Source organism: Oncorhynchus clarkii, chromosome 2 (assembly GCF_045791955.1).
Source record: "Oncorhynchus clarkii lewisi isolate Uvic-CL-2024 chromosome 2, UVic_Ocla_1.0, whole genome shotgun sequence".
Lineage (NCBI taxonomy): Eukaryota > Metazoa > Chordata > Actinopteri > Salmoniformes > Salmonidae > Oncorhynchus > Oncorhynchus clarkii.
In genome coordinates this window covers 59,851,997-59,874,000 of record NC_092148.1, presented here as the reverse complement: position 1 = coordinate 59,874,000, position 22,004 = coordinate 59,851,997, and the positions used below count along the sequence as shown (strand labels likewise).

The window sequence follows — 22,004 nt, the reverse complement described above, 5'->3', positions numbered from 1 at the left end:
ATTGGTTATAAAATAAGAAGTGTAGGACTGACTGTACTGTTAGTACTAAATCAGCATAGGCTTGAGACTTGGGGGTTAATGCTTTTCTTTAACAGGAAATCTTTTTTTAAAGCATGTCGGCACTGTGGAGATGACTCTTTCAGTTCTCTTACGTATGGAGGCTCACACATTCACCGAAATAAGTTATATGAAAAGAGAAATTATGTGTGGCCTGAAATCTATTGAAGCAAGCATCATAAAAGCCAAGAGAGATACAATTAGGAGAAGAGGTAAAACGGCAGGTTTAGTGTGTGGGTGGACCAGTTCAATCAAATGTGAAAGAAGACAGACGTTTGACACTCTTTAATGTCTCTCAGGACGTTTATTTCCCATGCATAGTTTGGACAAGTGTGTGGTGGAATTTGAGATTGAAATTTAAAAAAAGAAAAGATCTGACATTCATTATTACTTTTCCATTAGGAATCATTCACAAAATGTTTTCAATTAATGTGAAAAGGTTGAAATTGATCAGCAACTCTTTCAAGGGATGAGTTTGGACGAGGAAAAGTGCTGTAAAAACATAAATACTTGACAAAAAAGCCTCTAAAACTAAAACATTCAGCACATTTGTACAACACAGTGCAATATAAAGTGGAAATTCGAAATGGTTCTCAGCACTGAGCTCCTCGATTTGTCATTTGTTGAAATTGCTAATCTCTTTTAGAAATGAGAACGCAATGCAATTGTAAACATTATTGAGTAAGATATGACTGATACAGCACTGTTCAAAACCACAACAGAGCAAAAATCCTCAACTTTTCACTGCCATTTTGTTTTCCAGTTTTTAGTGCAGAGAAACATCTGCCTGTGTAACACAGAGAAGAGAACAGCACAAGTAACAAACCAATCCATGTAGATCATCATGAGAGGTAAGGATAGTGGAGCACAGGACCAGCTAACACAACACTACGGTAAGGCTGTGCCAGTATAGCCAGTTCTGACTGAGGAAAGATTGCATTTCGCAGGTCTATTCAACAACACTCCGTAAACCAGGGATGTACAGTTGAAGTCGGAAGTTTACATACACCTTAGCCAAATACATTTAAACTCCCTGTCTTAGGTCAGTTAGGATCACCACTTTATTTTAAGAATGTGAAATGTCAGAATAATAGTAAAGAGAAATATTTATTTCAGCTTTTATTTCTTTCATCACATTCACAGTGGGTCAGAAGTTTACATACACTCAATTAGTATTTGGTATCATTGCCTTTAAATTGTTTAAGTTGGGTAAAACGTTTTGGGGAAACGTAAGTTGGGTGAATTGTGGCCCATTCCTCCTGACAGAGCTGCTGTAACTGAGTCAGGTTTCTAGGCCTCCTTGCTCGCACATACTTTTTCAGTTCTGCCCACAAATGTTCGATAGGATTGAGGTCAGGGCTTTGTGATGGCCCCTCCAATACCTTGACTTTGTTGTCTTTTTTGCCACAACTTTGGAAGTATGCTTGGAGTCATTGTCCATTTGGAAGACCCATTTGCGACCAAGCTTTAACTTCCTGACTGATGTCTTGAGATGTTGCTTCAATATATATCTACATAGTTTTCCTGCCTCATGATGCCATCTATATTGTGCACAAGTCCTTCCTGCAGCAAAGCACCCCCACAAGATGATGATGCCACACCTGTGCTTCACGGTTGGGATGGTGTTCTTCAGCTACTGCTCCAAAATGTAGGATCTTTGTCCCCATGTGCAGTTGCAAACCGTAGTCTGGCGGTTTTGGAGCAGTGGCTTCTTCCTTGCTGAGACGCCTTTCAGGTTATGTCGATATAGGACTCGTTTTACTGTGGATATAGATACTTTTGTACCTGAAGGTCCTTTGCTGTTGTTCTGGGATTGATTTGCACTTCTCGCAGCAAAGTACGTTCATCTCTAGGAGACAGAACGCATCTTCTTCCTGAGCAGTATGATGGCTGCGTGGTCCCATGGTGTTTATACTTGCGTACTATTGTTTGTACAGATGAACGTGGTACCGTTCATCGGCCGTTTGGAAATTGCTCCCAAGGATGAACCAGACTTGTGGAGGTCTGAGGTCTTGACTGATTTATTTTGATTTTCCCAGTATGTCAAGCAAAGAGGCACTGAGTTTGAAGTTAGGCTTTGAAATACATCCACAGGTACACCTTCATTTGACTCAAATTATGTCAATTAGCCTATCAGAAACTTCTAAAGCCATGACATCATTTTCTGGAATTTTCCAAGCTGTTTAAAGGCACAGTCAACTTAGTGTATGTAAACTTCTGACCCACTGGAATTGTGATACAGTGAAATATACGTGAAATAATCTGCCTGTAAACAATTGTTGGAAAAATTACTTGTGTCATGCCAAAACTATAGTTTGTTAACAAGAAATTTGTTGAGTGGTTGAAAAACAAATTTTAATGACTCCAACCTAAGTGTATGTAAACTTACGACTTCAACTGTATGTGTGTTTGTGTTTTAGACATGACAGTTTTAGGAGCTACAGTATCTACCGTGTGTCTCTCTACAATCTGTGAAATACATCTGCTGTCCTTGCCTGTCTCTTACACCTTCTCACATGTTTTCTTCTTCTTTTACTTCATTACCGGAAAAACACAATAGAACAAGCACACACTAACAGGTGTCAATTAATCAACATAGATTTAAATGGATCCCATGTCTAATTCAAGCATCATATAGCAAGATGGTTGTGTATCAGCAGCTGCAGATTGGCGGGTGTAATATTTTGATACAGTAGGAGTTTTGAGGGTTAAAGGTCAGGTTTAATGGGGAGATGGGCGGTGTTGTGAAGGGCATTATAGGAACAGGAAGTGAAGTGTCTTCATCCTGATACTCAGGTCCAGTCATCTTCGTTCTACCCAAATTTAAAACACCAGCATTAAAGAAAAATGCTGACAATAATGAAAATAAGATTCAGTGTCATCCCAGTGATTACTGTGAAAGATATTATATATCTACACTTACAAAAACACCTTTACACACCAAGATTGAAACAGTTCCTTCGAAAAGTATGAAAACAATACAAATAAAAAATACAAATATTTTCAGACGCTAGGTAGTTTTCTGTTGACATGAAATCAGAGATAAATATTTCCCATGCTTTCCCTTGCATTAAGAGAAATTACAATTGTGGTTTTGGAAAAAGGAAAATCTATCCATTTGCAAATATTTCATCTGTAATTGATAAACATGTGACACCCATTCCTGTAATTCAGCTAAAATGCTTTCTAGTTAACAAAAGAGCCAGTGTTCAAACAAAACCATATAATTATTTTAAAGCATCATACACTATGCACAGGTAGGTAGAAATAAAAAGGTGGAGATGGTCAGCTCCACAAGAGGGCCCTGGGGGACAACAGTTGTCCCCACTCACTGACAGGTCATGAGCATCAATGGCTCAGGAAAAGCAAGTTTCGTCATGAGCAAGAAATGCTTCAAACAATCACAATCAAATCAAGATAACTGTAATATAAACAGTTAAATTAAGCTTGCTCAGGAGATTAAATGTTGGATCTAGAAGTCCCATTATCAACATTCTGTGAACCTTGGAGGTGAGAGAGGGGGGGAGAGGGCTAGGGGACAGGTATTGAGGTGGTGGGGAAGGGAAGGTGGGCACAAATGTGTGTGCAGGTAGCGTATCTCCGCTCTTAGTGTAATACGAACTTTGACCCATAAGAAGAAATAAGTTACCATAGTAACAATACCGGGAGCGTCAGCGTCCGAGCAGCTAACCAGTGCCTGGCGAGTAACAGTCACATTTACTTCAGACTGACCAGACGTGGTGCTATGCCATGGTGGCACTGACACAGGTGAAAAGCTGGGGCTAGGATGTGAGGGGACACTGTGCAGAGACAGGCATGTTCACTTGACGTGCTCAGCGCTGTGGGAGGAACAGTAGTACTTTTTGTGGGCTATGAACGTGGACAGGCTGCTGAACTTGATATTGCACAGCCGGCAGAAGCGGATGTTACCGTTCTGCAAAGGGGAGACCAGGAGGGTCTTGGGTGTGGTAGGTGCCGGGACAGCAACAGGGAGTGGGAGACCCAGGGTGAGGGCTGCCCTGTCTGGAAGCAGAGCAACAGCAGCCTGGTGGTTCATAACCCCATCCTCCCTCAGGACCTCAGGCACAGGGGACACAGTCAGGGGGAGGGACCTGGTGGGAGACACAGCAGGAGGGGCTGCTTTGGGGGAGCTGCCACCCCCAGCATGGGGACCCAGGGGGCTAATGTTCACCAGGGGAGAGGAGGGGGATACAGTGTCCATTCTGACCCGAATGTTGATGCTGTCCCTGCGGGTCTGGAGGCCCAGTTTGGGCGGGGTAACTGGAGTCTCATCCCTGGGGCTCAGGCTGGGGCTGATGACAGCTGGCTGGCCCTCCAGGTTCAAGACCAGGCCATGCATGGATCTGAAGTGCTCCACCAGGTCACAGGTCACCGCCCTATTGGGAGGGCAGTAGGGGCAGACCACAGGAGGAGAGCCTGGGCCTTTGGCTGCAGGGCCGCTGTGAAGGGATGTAGACTCAGAGCCAGGCAAAGCTGAGGGGTGAGGGCTGGGCGAGGCCCCCTGAGGAGCCTTCTCTGTGGGGAGCCCATTGGCCTCTGGGGAAGTGGAGGCTGGTCTCTTCAGCCTGTGGAGCGTCTTCAGGGTGTGGGCCTGCAGGGTGGTGGCTGGGCAGTAGTAGGTCTTGTGGGCCAGGTAGTTTTCAATGCTGTTGAAGCTGATGCTGCAGGCGGTGCACTTGTGGTAGTCAGTGAGGGGCAGAGCAGAGATGCTGCTGCTGCCCCGTGGGGTGTCCCTCAGACGGGGCCTCTTACTCAGGTCGATTGGGCCGTCTCCATCAGGGCTGGTGCTACTGGAAGTGGCTGGACACAGGCCCAAGGCCATGGCTGGAACAGGGGCCTCCAGGACCTTCCCCAATGAGGCAGCAGCCTCCTGCTTCACAGCCGGGCCCATCCCTGGAGCAGAGGGAAAGGCAATAGCAGCAGCGTTGGCTAGGGCCTCAGTCCGAGCCATGTGGATCTCATACATCTTCTTCCTTTTGCGCGTGCGGATGGGCTGAGGCAGGAAGGTGGCTTTGCCAGCGCTTGACCGCTGGTTGGACGGATCGTGGCGTGAGGCACAATAGAAGCGCTTGTGGACCGTGTAGTTCTCATGGCGACTGAAGTGAATGTTGCAGGCCTGACAGAAGGTCCTGGTGGGGTCTTCTTCCTGGTCCTCTGCTGAGCCGCTGGGGCTCTGGCTGCCCTCACTGGCCAGGTCTCGTCCTCCTCCACCACCTTCCCCCTCAGAGGAAGCGGAGGACACAGCCTCCTTCACCCCAGGGTTCTCACTTTTCATCTCCACCTGCTTGCCCTCTGTGCCGGTGCTGCCTGGAACAGGGTCTGAGTCACTGTGGGAGGCTGTGGCAGCCTGAGGGGATGAACCGTGTCCGACAGAGGGGACGGTGACCCCCGAGGCCCCCTCCTTCACTGGGCCAGCCGCGTCTCCCTGCTGATGCCTGCTGGAGCAGTAGAGCTTCTTGTGAACGTAAAAGTTGTTTATGTTGTTGAAGGTGATGTCACACTCTAAGCAGGTGGCCCCCTTGTGGACAGTGGTGGTAGTGCCTGCGGGATAGAAGGCTGGTGCTGCCCCAGGGGACACCTGGCCCTGCTTCAGCCGGCTGTGGACCATCTCAGACATCTTGGCCAGGATCTCTGAGGCCTGGGGCAGGATGGCTGCCTCTGGGCTGAACATGTACTGTGGCAGGAATACAGCTCCTCCAGGCAGCACTGAGCCAGCTCCTCCCGGGTGGGCAGGGCTGGAGCCAGGGGTGGGGCTGGTTGGCTCTGCCTTCACGGCCACAGCAAAGGGACTCCTGGGGGAGGTGGAGGTCTGAGAGCACCCTACCCCAGTGTGTCCATGGCTCTTCCCCTCCCGGTCCTCCTCCTCCTGCCCCTCATTCTCAGAGTCCGAGCGCAGTTCCTCTTTGATCCTCATGTCTGTGGGGAGGTGGTCAGGTGGGCTGCAGCCTCGCGGGGTGGCTGAGCTCCCATTGGCCCCAGGGCTGGAGGAGTCAGGGTGGGGTACGCAGGCAGGGGGCTCAGGGTGGTCAGCTGAGGAGGGGGTGCTCTGGCGGGGTGAGGGGCTCCTCTCTGCCGGGACCCTCACCTCCAGGTGTGTGCGAACATGCTGCTGGAGCTGGCCGGGTGAGTCTGTGACGTGGCCACATATCTGACATTTCAACACAACACCAGAGTCTCCTGGACTTAGACCTGCCACAGAGAGACAGAGACAAACAGAAATAGAAATTGGTTTCTTACTATTAAACATAACATTAGATCACTGGTGATTATGCTTCATAGCCTATAGGACCGAATCATCATCAATATACCCATAATCTCTCATGGACAGACCCTCCAAAAAACACACGTTATATTGTCACATACCCTGAATAGGTGCAGTGAAATGTGTTGTTTTACAGTTTCAGCCATAGTAAAACAGCACCCCTGGAGCAAAGTAGGGTTGTGTCTTGCTCAAGGGCACATTGACAGATTTTTCAACTTGTCGGCTCTTCGAATCAGCGAGCTTTCGGTTACTGGACCAACGCTCTAACCGCAAGGCTACCTGCCGCCCTTACACTATGTGAGACAATGGGAAGCATCGGATAGCAGCAGCAGTAGTTCCGGGGCTTGATTTTTTCGTATTTGGGTGTACCAGGGCGAGGCAGGTGCTTAAACTTGGGGCGGGGATACGCTGCGAGGTTATTCCTCCAATTGCAGACTACGAGAACCTGGCCATGCTTGATATATCACATTTTTGCCGTAGCCAGTTGGCAAGTATGCAAAAACGTCTCTTTTCCCTGTTATCATTTTTAAGCACAACTGTTGCAGTGGCTTAAAACGAAGTGATGAAATGGACACTGCTAATTCAAAATAGTGTTGAAAACAGCCTCACATATCCATGGTGAGTCTTACACTGCTGTCGTGTGTCAACATGGATGATAAATGCGAAAGGAGGAGGGGGCTTTGGCTGAGAGTTTCTGTTTGCGAGGGTGGAGACTTTACAAATCACATTATCGCAATCTTTAACACGTCTCCCCCAGAACTTAATCAAGCATCTGACCAAATTTCACAATATTTTAGTTCTGGGTTAACCTATATTAATATACCCATAGAAAACATGGTATCTCTGCATAGTTGCTGTTCTGAAGTAGAGGCAGTGCTGTTATCCTCTCACTGCAATTGTAAACAAAAACATTTAGTCTGTTCATGTATTTACCTGTGGACAGAGGCAGTTTGGGCAGGCCAGGACCTGGGGAGTACACTTCACTGTGCGAGCCGGGCTGACAAACCATGTGACTGGTAACCAGGTGGCTATAGAGGATGTCCCTCGTGGTGGAGATGAAGCCACAGCCGTGACACACTCCGTTTTGCGTGTCCGTGTGCACCTTCAGGTGACGCTCACAGTTGGCTTTAGTGGTGAAGGCCGACAGGCAGATCAGACACACAAAGGGACGCTCACCTACAGACACACAGGATACAACACACACAGCTCAACAAAAGTGTCTAACGCTAACATATACAGTGTACAAAACATTAGGAACACCTTCCTAATATGGAGTTGCAACCCCTTTGCCCTCAGAACAGCCTCAATTTGTCAGGGCATGCTCTACAAGTTGTCGAAAGCGTTCCACAGGGATGCTGGCCCGTGTTGACTTGAATACTTCCCACAGTTGTGTCTAGTCAGCTGTATGTCCTTTGGGTGGTGGACCATTCTTGATATACACGGGAAACTGTTAGGCGTGAAAAACCCAGCAGCGTTGCAGTTCTTGACACAGTCAAACCTGTGTGGCTGACACCTACTACCATACTACGGTCACAAGACGCAGGCCTCCTAATTGTCCCTAGAATTTCTAAGTAAACAGCTGGAGGCAGGGCTTTCTCCCATAGAGCAACATTTTTATGGAATGGTCTGCCTACCATGTGAGAGACGCAAACTCGGTCTCAACCTTTAAGTCTTTACTGAAGACTCATCTCTTCAGTGGGTCGGTCATATGATTGAGTCTGGCCCAGGAGTGTGAAGGTGAACGGAAAGGCTCTGGAGCAACAAACCGCCCTTGCTGTCTCTGCCTGGCCGGTTCCCCTCTTTCCACTGGGATTCTCTGCCTCTAACCCTATTACAGGGGCTGAGTCACTGGCTTACTAGGGCTCTTTCATACCGTCCCTACGAGGGGTGCGTCACTTGAGTGGGTTGAGTCACTGATGTGATCTTCCTGTCTGGGTGGCGCCCCCCCTTGGGTTGTGCCGTGGCGGAGATCTTTGTGGGCTATGCTCGGCCTTGTCTCAGGATGATAAGTTGGTGGTTGAAGATATCCCTCTAGTGGTGTGGGGGCTGTTCTTTGACAGAGTGGGTGGGGTTATATCCTTCCTGTTTGGTCCTATCCGGGGGTGTCATCGGATGGGGCCACAGTGTCTCCTGACCCCTCCTGTCTCAGCCTCCAGTATTTATGCTGCAGTAGTTTATGTGTCGGGGGGCTAGGGTCAGTTTGTTATATCTGGAGTACTTCTCCTGTCCTATCCGGTGTCCTGTGTGAATTTAAGTATGCTCTCTCTAATTCTCTCTTTCTCTCTCTCGGAGGACCTGAGCCCTAGGACCATGCCTCAGGACTACCTGACATGATGACTCCTTGCTGTACCCAGTCCACCGGGCCGTGCTGCTGCTCCAGTTTCAACTGTTCTGCCTGTGGTTATTATTATTTGACCATGTTAGTCATTTATGAACATTTGAACATCTTGGCCATGTTCTGTTATAATCTCCACCCGGCACAGCCAGAAGAGGACTGGCCACCCCACATAGCCTGGTTCCTCTCTAGGTTTCTTCCTAGGTTTTGGCCTTTCTAGGGAGTTTTTCCTAGCCACCGTGCTTCTACACCTGCATTGCTTGCTGTTTGGGGTTTTAGGCTGGGTTTCTGTACTACACTTTGAGATATCAGCTGATGTACGAAGGGCTATATAAATACATTTGATTTGATTTGATACCCATTTCAAAGGCACTTAAATATTTTATCTTGCCCATTCACCCTCTGAATGGCACACATACACAATCCATGTCTCAATTGTCTCAAGGCTTAAAAATACTTCTTTAACTTGTCTCTCCCCCTTCATCTACACTGACTCAAATGGATTTAACAAGTGACATCAATAAAGCACGTAACATTTTATTTGTCACGTACACATGTTAATGCGAGTGTAGCGAAATGCTTGTGCTTCTAGTTCTGACAGTGCAGTAATATTACAATTCCCCAACAACTACCATATAAACACAAATCTAAAGGGGTGAATGAGAATATGTAGATGTACATTTTTATTTATTTTATTTCACCTTTATTTAACCAGGTAGGCTAGTTGAGAACAAGTTCTCATTTGCAACTGCGACCTGGCCAAGATAAAGCGTATGGATGAGCAATGGCCGAGCGGCATAGGCAAGGTGCAATAGATGGTATAAAATACAGTACATACATGTGATATGAGTAATGTAAGATATGTAAACATTCTTAAAAGTGGCATTATTTAGAGTGGCATTGTATAAAGTGACTAGTGGTCCATTTATTTAAGTGGCCTGTGATTGGGTCTCAATGTAGGCAGCAGCCTCTCTGAGTTAGTGATTGCTGTTTAGCAGTCTGATGGGATCATAGCTTTCACCTGGATTCACCTGATCAGTCTATGCCATGGAAAGAGCATGTTTTGAACATTCAGTGTAGGTATTTTAACACACAATGACCACCAGTAGACTTGCTTAACCTAATAATACAAAAAGAGAGAAAAGGTCCTACTGTTATAACTGGCTATTAAAAGTGCAATACTTACGCAAATATACACACTTAGGGAATCTGCTTTGAGAGAGAGAGCTAAAGTAATGTTTTGTTAGAGAGATGACAGTTCTCACCACTGTGTGTCCGCATGTGGATCTCCAGGGAGCTGGCGCTGGGGCAGCTCTTGTTACATTGTGGGAAGGGGCAGACACGCTCATTGGGGTAGGAGTCCTTGGGCTTGTCCTGTGGAGGGGAGCAGGAGGACTGCTGCTTCTGCCGGCTGGCACAGTAGTACATGAGGTGGGCCTGGAGGTTCCTCTCACTGCGGTACCAGATCCCACAGTCCTTACACGGAAAGATGTCCTCTGGACCAAGCAAACAAACAACTGTTATCACTTATCAAATGAGTAGTACATAAACAATGCACGAGAGCAGTGCATGTTCATTCATAAAAAAAACAGATTCCATGTGATCTGCTTACACAGACACTTTCATGTAAACATCATGTTCATTGATGTGTACACACATCACCACACACGCATTCAGCTACGTCACATGATCGATTCAATTGCGGAGCGAGAAAAAACACTTGATATTGCTCCGGGGTCTCCAAGGCAACAAGAGCACAGAGGTTGTGGGAGCGAGCGCCCGCCCGCGCGGGGTAATCGTACTGATCTGGTGTCAGGGCTCATGTTAAACAGGCTATTTTTGATAACGTCCGTAATTACCCACAGTCCTCAGCACAGAGCTTCTACAGCAGGAACCGGGATACGGCTGATCATGTTTTACCCTTTAGCTTGATTTGTGGTGATTAATCATGCACTCATCACAGCATGTCCATGCCTGCTCCCGCTGCTGACTACATTGCCAATAGGGGACTTTATGAAAAAGCGTGAAGGCAATTACAAAGCAGTCTACCTCTGAGACCAGGCGGTACAGACGAGTTACATTGCCACCTTGTGGTGTACTGGGTGAATGAGAAAATGTGGCACGGTGAACCTTTGCACTTGCATTTATCTAGGTTCCAACATTGAGTCCCTCAATGTTGTTCACATTGACAGTATATACACAGTACAGTAACTGCCAATGCTTTGTGCTATGCATGTGCTCAGCATAGACATTAAAACCAGTAGATGGTGTTAGCGCTGACATTCCTGAAACTCCTGATGGAGCGTGAAGTATTTTCATTTTTAGCGCCATATTGCTGAATGGGGCTGAATAGCACCAGAAAATAGCTAAAGATCATAGTGAAAGTGGCCGTAACTAGCAAAGGATCATGGTCAACGTAAATACAAATTTGTTCATAACTGACTTGCCTAGTTAATTAAAGGTTACAATGTACTTGTTTTCAACCTGCCTGAGAGAGTCAACCTTAATGTCAATGGTGTGAGGGCGCGAGCCTCCTTGTAGCATGCCGGCCCGTGATTGGTCTGTGTCAGAACGTGGTCCTGTGTGACGACAAATGTAGTAGTCAGAATGGGTCACTATTTAATTAAATATCTTAATTTGTAGCGAACTTTCAAATAATGTCTGGCCGTTCTGTCGATTGTAATTGACATAGGCTTTTTAGGGCAGAACAGGCCTTTCGGCCCCCTCTAGGTTTCTACGCAGTAGCCGACAAGCAGAGCTTGTGACTTCATGCTCCAGACTGGACACTGGGGGCTTTGGTGCTTACACAGACACATGTACGAAAGCACACAAGACACACTTATAAAAATAACACATTATTATCCTGAGCAATCTGAAACTCACTATTGACAACTGCCGTGGCCAAGATGGCTGCCATCCCAGCCTGCTGGGGGAGGAGCTGTATCTCAGAGTGGAGGGATGCTGGGTAGACACCTGTAGGCTCCTCCTTCACCGCTACAGCCTGGGTCTTAGAGGGGGACCGCTGCTCCATAGAGGGTGTAGACAGCGTAGCCAGCAGACCGTCCCCTGTGGAGATGTCCTGGGTTACCTTACAATACAGCTCCTCACCTAGGGAGAAGAGATAGAGTCACACACACAACAACACACGTCACACCAGGGGCATGTAGTGAATAGATGGTGTTGTACAGTATGTTATCTATGGAATGTATAGTAATCTATAGTAGGTCAAAATATCTCCGTTCTGGTCTCACTCTAATAAGAGACCTCTGATTGTAAACCTGGATAAGAGCACCAGAACTAAAAATGTAACAATGAAAATGGTGCATTATCTGCATGAGTGCTGTGTTGATTGTTTGGGCAGTTTGTAGAACCTTGGCTGTAGATGGTACAGTTGGTATCTGTTGCATCAGAGGTTAACAGGACTCTACGGAGCCAGCAGTCTGTGTCCTCACACACCAGGCTCAACCTGGAGATCTGTAGACACACAAATAAACAAACAGAGACCATCAGACTTGCTCTGGAAACACAGGGTCACGTTTTTAATACAGAATGAGGTGCGGCAAATAATTATCATAAGCCATCATCACGTATCACACACTTTTCCAGGTCTTTTCTGACAAACCGATTTTGATACAGAACATTATACAGACAAAGACCTACTGAAAAGTGAGGTTTAACAATGAATTAATCCTGACAATGTCCTCTGAATAAACTGTTCAATAATTAAAGCCCATCGAATATACACTACAATAAAGGGACTAATCTTTTCCAGCAGTAAGGGGCAGGCCTGTAACATGGGCAATCAGAAGCATAGAGGAAGAGGAAGGGGGCACAGGCTGAACAAAGACTCACTGAAAAGAGCTATAGACAGGGCATGGAGAGAGGGAAGGAACAGAGAGACCCCAGGAGAGAGGAGAAGGAAAGGTAAGAAAGGAGATCCGATGACGTCGTAGTGCTCCTATTCACGCGGACGCCCTCTCAGGAGCTTCTCTCAATACACGATGGGACAAAAGGTGTGTGAGTGGAGGGGAGTCATAATCTAGCTGTGTGTGTTGAAGAATGTGTGTCAGTGTCTGCACATGTGTGAGTGCTGCTGAAGCCAGGGCAGGGCACACCAGAGAGAAACACACACCTGTGCCGTCCTCAGCACAATCTTGTCTTTGTTCAGTGGAGGCTCACAGAGCATTCCACCTGACAATCACTCCCACAGGCTTATCGTGTGCCTGCATGAGACACACACTCATCTACGTACCTCTGTGTGTTACGGCACAGTTAAGCAGAGTGCGTTCGTAACCAAATATCTTATAGCAGTCCCAGTAAAATGTTGTCTTCTTTGTGAGGTTCAATGATACATTCATGAGAGTGTATAGTAAAACCATAAACACAGTCACATTAGGTGGAGCTCCACAACTACCGTATAGTATAGTTGCACAAGGCCTATAGCAGTGCTACACCTGTATGGAGGCCTGAGGACATATAGATTCTAGAACACTGTCTCCACTAGGTGGCAGCAGTCATTCAGCAGCAACAGCCTTGACAGACACACCGCTTCAGGGGAACCACAGTTCACTCAGTCTGCTTGCTACAGGGGATACCTTAGTACACATATTCCAACATGGCACCACATGGACTGAAACTTTGAGAGAATATGAGGTATGAGTTTAAACCGACGTGTGTACAGGGACTGGGGGTATATGGGGTGAGTTGGGAGGCGAGGGAGGACAGTGGAAGGATTTATTTCTGAATCGGTCTGTTCCAGCCTGAAGACGCTGCGTATTGTATTTCATGGAGAACTTGCGCTGATGTGGAGATACGGCTTCTTTTGTTTTAGTTTGGAACCTAATGCTGGAGCCGTCTGTGCTATAAGTGCTGCTAATTTGTTTCAGACTAATTTATCATAAATCTATCACGATGCTTTGGTATTCACTGAAGGCCAGTGTGGTCCGACTTGAGAAAATTTCACAGGAACATTTCACACAAGACTACTGTATATAGGACAGAAAAATAAAACCTTACAACAGAATCAGTTGGGAGTTTTGGACAGTTTGAACAAATGCAAAATGCTCTCTGAGAGACTCTCTGAGACTAGCAGAGAGAAGATGAGGTGGATATGGTGGTTTAGCTGGCTCTGATCTGGCTTTGGGCCCTGAATGCACTAGGGCTTGAATGATGGCTGGAACCAACACACAGTGAGATAATATGAACTAAAAGACATGGGGCAAGATTGCAGTTTGATAGGATGTGTAATTAACAAAGCCAACAGAGGCTGTGGCCGCCAAAGATTGTTAAGTTAAGAGGAGCAGAGAAGCCTCTAGTATCACATCTCCCTAGCCTGGAGGACATAATCAACAATCACAGTATCAAATTAAACATATAATCAAATGGCAAGTCCCTGCCTGTGAACACACACACACACACCAGCTAACAAGCACACTCCACCACTAGTGATGTAAACTATCCCACAATGCAGTGTCCAACATCCCTAACTGAAACACTTTCTAATGAGGAGGGAGAGAACAAGGAAGGGGGAGCCAGAGGAGGACTAAAAGACTAAGAGGGGAAGTGAATGTTGCTTAGCGCTGCCTGTGTTCACCCTGGTGGTCTCCCTAGGATCCAGGCACTTTGAGAGCGCTTCAAGTCCCTCAGTGAGGGAGTCTTTGAGGTGCAGTCTAAGCCCCCTCTTCTGGACCCTCGTCTCTCATGAATATTAATCAGCTCAGCCGGGCTTTAATCTGCCTGATCCCCGCACTGCTGCCGCCGTGACGATAGCAAATCTAATTATTTGGTATTCTGATATTAACCACCACTAGCCCCCTCCCCACACCATACAGCCTCACCATAGCCACCTTCAACTCCCAAACGCGCACAGACACAGCCTCAGTGCGCACGCACCTCACCGCAGCCCACGACGCCCTCTCCTTATCACTCCCAAAAACGCCCTCTTCTCACACCGATAAAACTTGAATGCAAATGATGCTCGGCTGATTTCATTTCTGTATTCGTTCATTCTGTAGCCCTGTCGTTGCGGAGTATAAAAATGAATATAGAATTCTCCCCAGATGCTCTTGTCTGGGGGTTGGAAATGAAGGGAGAAACCTTTCCCTGAACTAACCCCAAGTCTAACCTCGACTCGACTCAATTCAGCTTAATATACGGTTCAATTAAAGCAGAGGAAATAAGACAACGCCTCCCCCATCCTCCAGTAGATTAGAAGATTAAGCCTTCATACCACTGTCAACTCTCCACATATATTTGAATTTGCATACACATCATTGCTACCATAATTTGCTGAATATTCCCTGGTGATTAAAGCAATTATAGAATCCTGTTCTCTGTGGAACCATGAGAAACACAATGAAATGATTGGTCAATAATGAACTTATTTTTCAATGTGTGCATCCTGGATAATGATATCATCCAAGTGTGTTTGAATGTACTCTATGAAGCGGACACAGCTGGACAGACAGAGAAGAAAAGAACAGGAAGGTAGAATAGTCTCTCCTTTCCTGGCCAGTGCAGCTGACTTCCACTGAATTCCACCATAGACCTCCTGACTATTGGGGCTGGCCTGGTCTTTATTCATACTCGTTTTCCCTCTCACTCTCTCTTTCACCCCCTCCTACCATTTACCTCTTCCCCTTCGCTTAATCTTCCCATCCCTCCCGCTCTACAGTACTGTATGGCTAATCATGCCCTCTCTCATCCCTCTCTCTTTCCCATTCCTCAACCTCCCTCTCTCATTCCTACCCCTCTGTCTGCCCTTCTATCTCTATCTCTCCCCTTCAGGAAATGGTTTCTTTCCCAAAAGGGGAATGAAGGGGGTACTCACTGTCCCAAACAAAGAGGTCACTGTGTGAATCCTCCAAAAATACAGAGAAGAAAAGGAAGGAAGATAAACATCAGAAACCTACTCAACATCCGCCTCTCACACACACATTCTCTCTCTCAACACACACACACACACACACACACACACACACACACACACACACACACACACACACACACACACACACACACACACACACACACACACACACACACACACACACACACACACACACACACACACACACACACACACACACACACACACACAAATAAATACGCACATGAATACACTAATAAATGTGCTTACTGTACAAACACACTGAAACCCATTCCCTTATACTGGTCTGCTCATGCACAGCCACACATCTGCATATACACTATATATACAAAAGTATGTAGACACTCCTTCAAAATAGTGGATTTTGCTACTTCAGCCTCGTTGCTGACAAGTGTATACAATCGAGCACACAGCCATGCAATCTCCATAGACAAACATGGCAGTAGAATGGCCTTACTGAAGAGCTCAGTAACTTTCAACGTGGCACCGTCATAGGACGCCACCTTTCCAACAAGTCAGTTCATCAAATTTCTGCCCTGCTAGAGCTTCCCCGGTCAACTGTGAGTGCTGTTATTGTGAAGTGGAAACGTCTAGGATCAGATGTGAAGTTGTAGGCCACACACGCTCACAGAACGGGACTGCCGAGTACTGAAGCTCGTAAAAATCGCCTGTCTTCAGTTGCAAGACTCACTACCGAGTTCCAAACTTCCTCTGGAAGCAACGTCAACACAATAACTGTTTCCATGGCCAAGCAGCAGCACACAAGCCTAAGATCACCATGCGCAATGCCAAGCGTCGGCTGGAGTGGTGTAAAGCTCGCCGCCATTGGACTCTGGAACAGTGGAAACATGCTCTCTGGAGTGGTGAATCACTCTTCACCAACGGACAAATCTGGGTTTGGTGGATGTTAGGAGAACGCTACCTGCCGAATGCATAGTGCCAACTGCAAAGTTTGGTAGAGGAGGAATAATGGTGTGGGACTGTTTTTCATGGTTTGGGCCCCTTAGTTCCAGTGAAGGGACATTATAATGCTACAGCGCATTCGGGAAGTATTAAGACCCCTTGCCTTTCTCCACATTTTGTTACGTTACAGCCTTATTCTAAAATTGATTGAATAAATAAAAATCCTCAATCTACACAATACCCCATAACAACAAAGCGAAGCAGGTTTTTCCATTTTTTTTGCACATTTATTGAAAATAAAAACAGAAATAACTAATTTAGATAAGTATTCAGACCCTTTGCGATGAGATTCGAAATTGAGCTAAGGTGCATCCTGTTTCCATTGATCATCCTTAAGATGTTTCTACAACTTGACTGAAGTCCACCTGTGGTAAATTCAATTGATTGGACATGATTTGGAAAGGCACACACCTGTCTATACAAGGTCCCACAGTTGACAATGCATGTCAGAGCAAAAACCAAGCCATGAGGTCGAAGGAATTGTCCGTATAGCTCCAAGACAGGATTGTGTCGAGGCACAGATCTGGTGAAGGGTAACAAAAAATGTCTGCAGCATTAAAGGTCCCCAAGAACACAGTGGCCTCCATCATTCTTAAATGGAAGAAGTTTGGAACCACCAAGACTCGGCCCGGCCAAACTGAGCAATCGGGGAAATGGGCCTTTGTCAGGGAGGTGACCAAGAACCCGATGGTCACTCTGACAGAGCTCCAGAGTTCCTCTGTGGAAATGGTAGAACTTTCCAAAAGGACAACCATCTCCACAGCACTCCACCAATCAGGCCAGATGCAAGCCACCCCTCAGTAAAAAGCACATGACAGCCCACTTGGAGTTTGCCAAAAGTCACCTAAAGACACTCAGACCATGAGAAACATGATTCTCTGATGTGATGAAACCAAGATTGAACTCTTTGGCCTAAATGCCAAGTGTCACGTCTGGAGGAAACCTGGCACCATCCCTACGGTGAAGCATGGTGGTGGCAGCATCATGCTGTGGGGATATTTTTCAGCGGCAGGGACTGGGAGACTGGTCAGGATCGAGGGAAATATGAACTGAGCAAAGTACAGAGAGATCCTTGATGAAAACCTGCTCCAGAGCACTCAAGACCTCAGATTGGGTCAAAGGTTCACCTTCCAACAAGTCAATAACTCTAAGCACATAGCCAAGACAACGCAGGAGTGGCTTCGGGTCAAGTCTCTGAATGTCCTTGAGTGGCCCAGCCAGAGCCCAGACTTGAACTCGATCAAACATATCTGGAGAGACCTGAAAAAGAGCTTGAGAGGATCTGCAGAGAGGAATGTGAGAAACTCCCCAAATACAGCTGTGCCAAGTTTGTAGTGTCATATACAAGAAGATTCGAGGCTGTAATCTATGCCAAAGGTGCTTCAACAAAGTACTGAGTAAATGGTCTGAATACTTATGTAAATGTTATAGTTCAGTACATGTTTTATAAATGTGCAAACATTTCTAAAAACTTGTTTGCTTTGTCATTATGGGGTATTGTGTGTAGATTGATGTGGGAAAAAAATGTGGAAAAAGTAAAGGGGTCTGAATATTTTCAGAATGCACTGTACAAATGACATTCTAAACGATTATGTGCCTCCAACTGTCTGCCACAATTTCGGGAAGGCCCTCTTCTTGTTTCAGCATGACAATGCCCCCGTGCACAAACCGAGGTTCAGCCAGAAATGGTTTGTCGAGATCAGTGTGGAAGAACTTGACTGGCCTGCACAGAGCCCTGACCTCAACCCCATCGAACACCTTTGGGATTAATTGGAATGCCGACTGTGAGCTAGGTCATCAGCGCCTGACCTCACTAATGCTTGTGGCTGAATAGAAGCAAGTCCCCGCAGCAATGTTCCAACATCTAGTGGAAAGCCTTCCCAGAAGAGTAGAGGCTGTTATAGCAGCAAAGGGGGACCAACTCCATATTTATGCCCATGATTTTGAAATGAGATGTTCAACGAGCAGGTGTCCACATACTTTTGGTAATGTAGTGTGCCTCCAAGAAAAAATAATCCAGGTTTGATGAGCTGCATGCAAATGACATGTAAAAATATAAAACTGCGATACTTAAAACAGGCAAGATAAGAGATTTGAAAATGAGGCACTCTTGGAAAGCGGGCTCCAGAACTGCCGGAGATGAGCCTCGGAGATAGGTTTTCCCTCTCTCCTTTACTCTCCGCCCCGCAGAAGCAGGCGCAGATGACAGCGAGCTGCAGATACCAGCCCAGTCACAGGGACTGAGTGATGAGAATAAGCACCCCCTCCCCATCAACTCCATCTCTCCAATCCCACCTCTTTCCATTCCATCTCCCTTCCTCTCTGGCACTGCATTCATCCTTTTGCTGGCTTTTGCCATTGCACTTTCCTATAATTTCTTTTTTTCTCCCTTTTGCCTCTCTACTTGCCCCTACCATAGTCCACCTATTTGGTCCATTCCCTTTCGCTAGTCAACATCTTCTCAGTGTCTGGCAGGGGCAGAAAGAGGGAGAGATGCCATAGTGGAAGTGTCTGAGGAAGAATTTAGGCCTCTGGTCCTCCTGTGAGCTCTAAGCTCTGTAGCACAACCTCAGGTCCTTGTTGCCAATGAACGTATACATGGACGTGCTCTCAACATATCTGCCATCAAGATTAAGCTAGTTTAGTGCACTTTATTATTATAGACATTCAGGAGCGATCAAGAGGGTGACAAGTGCTAAATTACAGATTTGGGGTCTTCTGGAGCGACTGTTTTAATTAAGATCTAATTTGTGAGGGCAGGGTGCAGAAGGCTGCCAAAGACCGTCTCTGTTGATAATTTCAGATCAACTGGAGAGATTTACCAGGAGGTAAACAAACACTGCTAGATAGAGAATGAGAGAGAGTGAAAAGGTTCTCACCTTCACTCGTCCTTCGTAGGGAACGACAGAGCAGTGAGGGGGGAGAGACTCCCCAAAAGTGTGTTTGCAAGCCGTGGGTGGCGGACCTTATCATTTGAGTTCTCCTGGAGAGATTATTGGGGGATTAGTGCTAACGCTTGTTTCTAAAACATGATGAAAAGACGTTCCGCACGTGATAACGCTTTGAACTCCACACTCCGCTCCTTCTAGGATCATGCCTCTAGGCTTCGTTTCCGCGAAAGACAGGAGGGTGAAGAGAGGGAACAAAAGTGATGCGTAAGTTGAGTTGCTTCTGCAGTGGTGTGTGCTCGGCAGAAGATGGTTTGGAGGAGTATCACTCAAACTACGGTGAAACTATAAGGTATGGTGCTCTTTTCCTTGTTGAAGCATTGCCATTATGAAGTTATTCTAACTTGGTTGATACCACCAAATTATCACTACATATCAGGTGTAACCTACTAATCTTAAGACTCTTTTGACCGAGATTTTATCAATTTGTGATGTAATCAAAACGAGGGGAACTATATCAGATGAGTCTGATCCAATCAGAAAATACACACCTCAGTTGCCGTGAGACGAGGACATGTTCACTGAACGACAAACTCCCAGCAATCTAAGGAAACCTGGTCAGCTCATCAGTAAACATTATTACACTGTGTACCAAAGTCCAACATCCATATCAGACAGAATATATTTAAATAGATTTTAATGCCTCTTTCTCAAGAGATGCAAATTACAGGATTTCCATTTGACACACACACAGCCCAGTGACATTGATAATCTAATGAGTGAGATCTCTTTAAGAGAGACCTGTCATGGATATCAACTCACTATCCACCCCGTTTCCTTAGAACTGACTGCCGCTCATGATCCCCACCCACACAAAGCAACAAACATATGCGCGAGCGAACACACACATTTCTTGTAGAAAAATGGTGTCAATCCCTCCAATAGAGTTCCAGACACGTGTAGGTTCTATGCCAAGGTGCATTGAATCTGTTCTGACCTGTGGGGGCCTAACACCCTATTAAGACACTTTATGTTGGTGTTTCCTTTATTTTGGCAGTTACCTGTATATCAGATCAAAAAAGAACAGGTCTTATATTAGCTAGGATCTATGCTTGTTGTGTGAGAGTGTGCAGTGTGTGTGGGTGTTCAAAGTGAACGCTTGTCTTGTTGTGTTACAGGGTAGGCCCGTATTAAACTGATAGCTTATCTGGCAAGATCAAATAAGAAGCACATTTGCTCAGAGAAGGCAGAGCACAGCAGGCAGGTTTGGCATGGATCTGCAGGTCTGCCAGGCGAAGCGGGTGGTGCCAAGTCACCATGTGATGTGATGAGGGGCAGAACCCCAGGGCTCCAGACGCCACTGCAGGCTGCATGACACCACCACTGGGACAGGTCTGAGGTGGAAAGGGACAGGGAGGAGGTCACACTAACAGGACAGCACATGGCATACTGCCATGAAACCAACACTGAATGTCTCTTTTCTGTTACAAAAACATAATCTTGTAGCTGAATCAGGTAACCCTTTGTCCAATCCCCTACACATAATATTCCCTACTGAGGCCAATCAAGCAGAAAAGGTTGGTAATAAGTGTAACTCAATCACAGCAAAATAAACAAAAGTTAGCTGTGTAAATTGGGTATTTGGAATTGTTTAGACTGTCAATGTTGAATCTTTACACAGTACACGATGGCAACAATCATGCAAAGCCAAATGAATTGCACATCCATTGTAAGCACCAGTAGTTTATTAATAATAATTGGTCTCTTTATAGTGGGAGAGAACGCAGCAGAAAGCAATCTTAGCTAAGCAGAGATAGAGATGAAGGGCTGCGTAGCGGTGGATCTGCTCTATTGAGGGTAACCCTGACCCCTGCTGACCCCTGGGCTGGCGGCCTGGCGGGCGGGGAACTGTGGGAGGAGGATGCGGAGTGACAGTGGGAGACACAGGAGGAATGTGAGATTAAACCCACTATCTCCTCCTGACTGAGGGTCAGTCTTCACTCTTTCAGCCCGCAGATAGCAGAGGGAGAGAGAGAGAGGGAGAGAGAGACAGAGATGGAGAGGGTGAGGTTAGAGAGAAGGGAGAGGGAATTCAAAAGAGATGGTCAACGCCGAAAATCTACTAAAAACTGCATTGAGACGTAGTCTTCTTGAACATGACAGAAAGGGAAGAGTGAGAAAAGGAGATGAGCAGTGGAAGGGAGGAAACAAAAGATGGGTGATGGGTGTGTGGAAATTCTGATAATAAACTAAATCTTAGAAATGAGAGCCTATCAACCAGAAATCAATCATTGGGATTTGTTGTCCAGGAGGATGGCGCCACGCAGAGATAAAATACAGGCGGACGTCTGGGGAGCAGAGGGTAGAGGAGAGGGGTGGGCTGGTCTGGGTTTGCTGGGCTGCAGCTGGGAGAGGAAAGGCTGCAGGACCAGTGAGTCAGTCAAGCTCATGGATGCATCAGCATGAGACAAAAAGTAGATGAGCAGTCTTTCAGAGAAACATTCATGGTCATTCAAGTATAATGTCTTCATATATTTATTAACCCTTTGGGGAATACATACGGCATATACCGTCATTTAAGAACAACAT

The 22,004-nt window shown here is 46.3% G+C and overlaps 1 protein-coding gene across 1 annotated transcript in view; it reads right to left on the bottom strand.

Moving 5' to 3' along the window:
- Positions 1-336: 336 nt before the first annotated feature.
- LOC139371010 (zinc finger protein ZFPM1-like) overlaps positions 337-22,004 on the bottom strand; it is an 88,939-nt gene continuing 67,271 nt past the window's right edge. The window contains exons 5-9 of the mRNA XM_071111024.1: positions 12,047-12,149; positions 11,559-11,783; positions 9,941-10,171; positions 7,274-7,516; positions 337-6,267 (exon numbers count right to left, since the gene is read on the bottom strand). Coding sequence (XP_070967125.1) covers positions 3,878-6,267; positions 7,274-7,516; positions 9,941-10,171; positions 11,559-11,783; positions 12,047-12,149 — 3,192 coding nt within the window. The 3' untranslated portion in view covers positions 337-3,877. The remainder of the gene's footprint in view (positions 6,268-7,273; positions 7,517-9,940; positions 10,172-11,558; positions 11,784-12,046; positions 12,150-22,004) is intronic.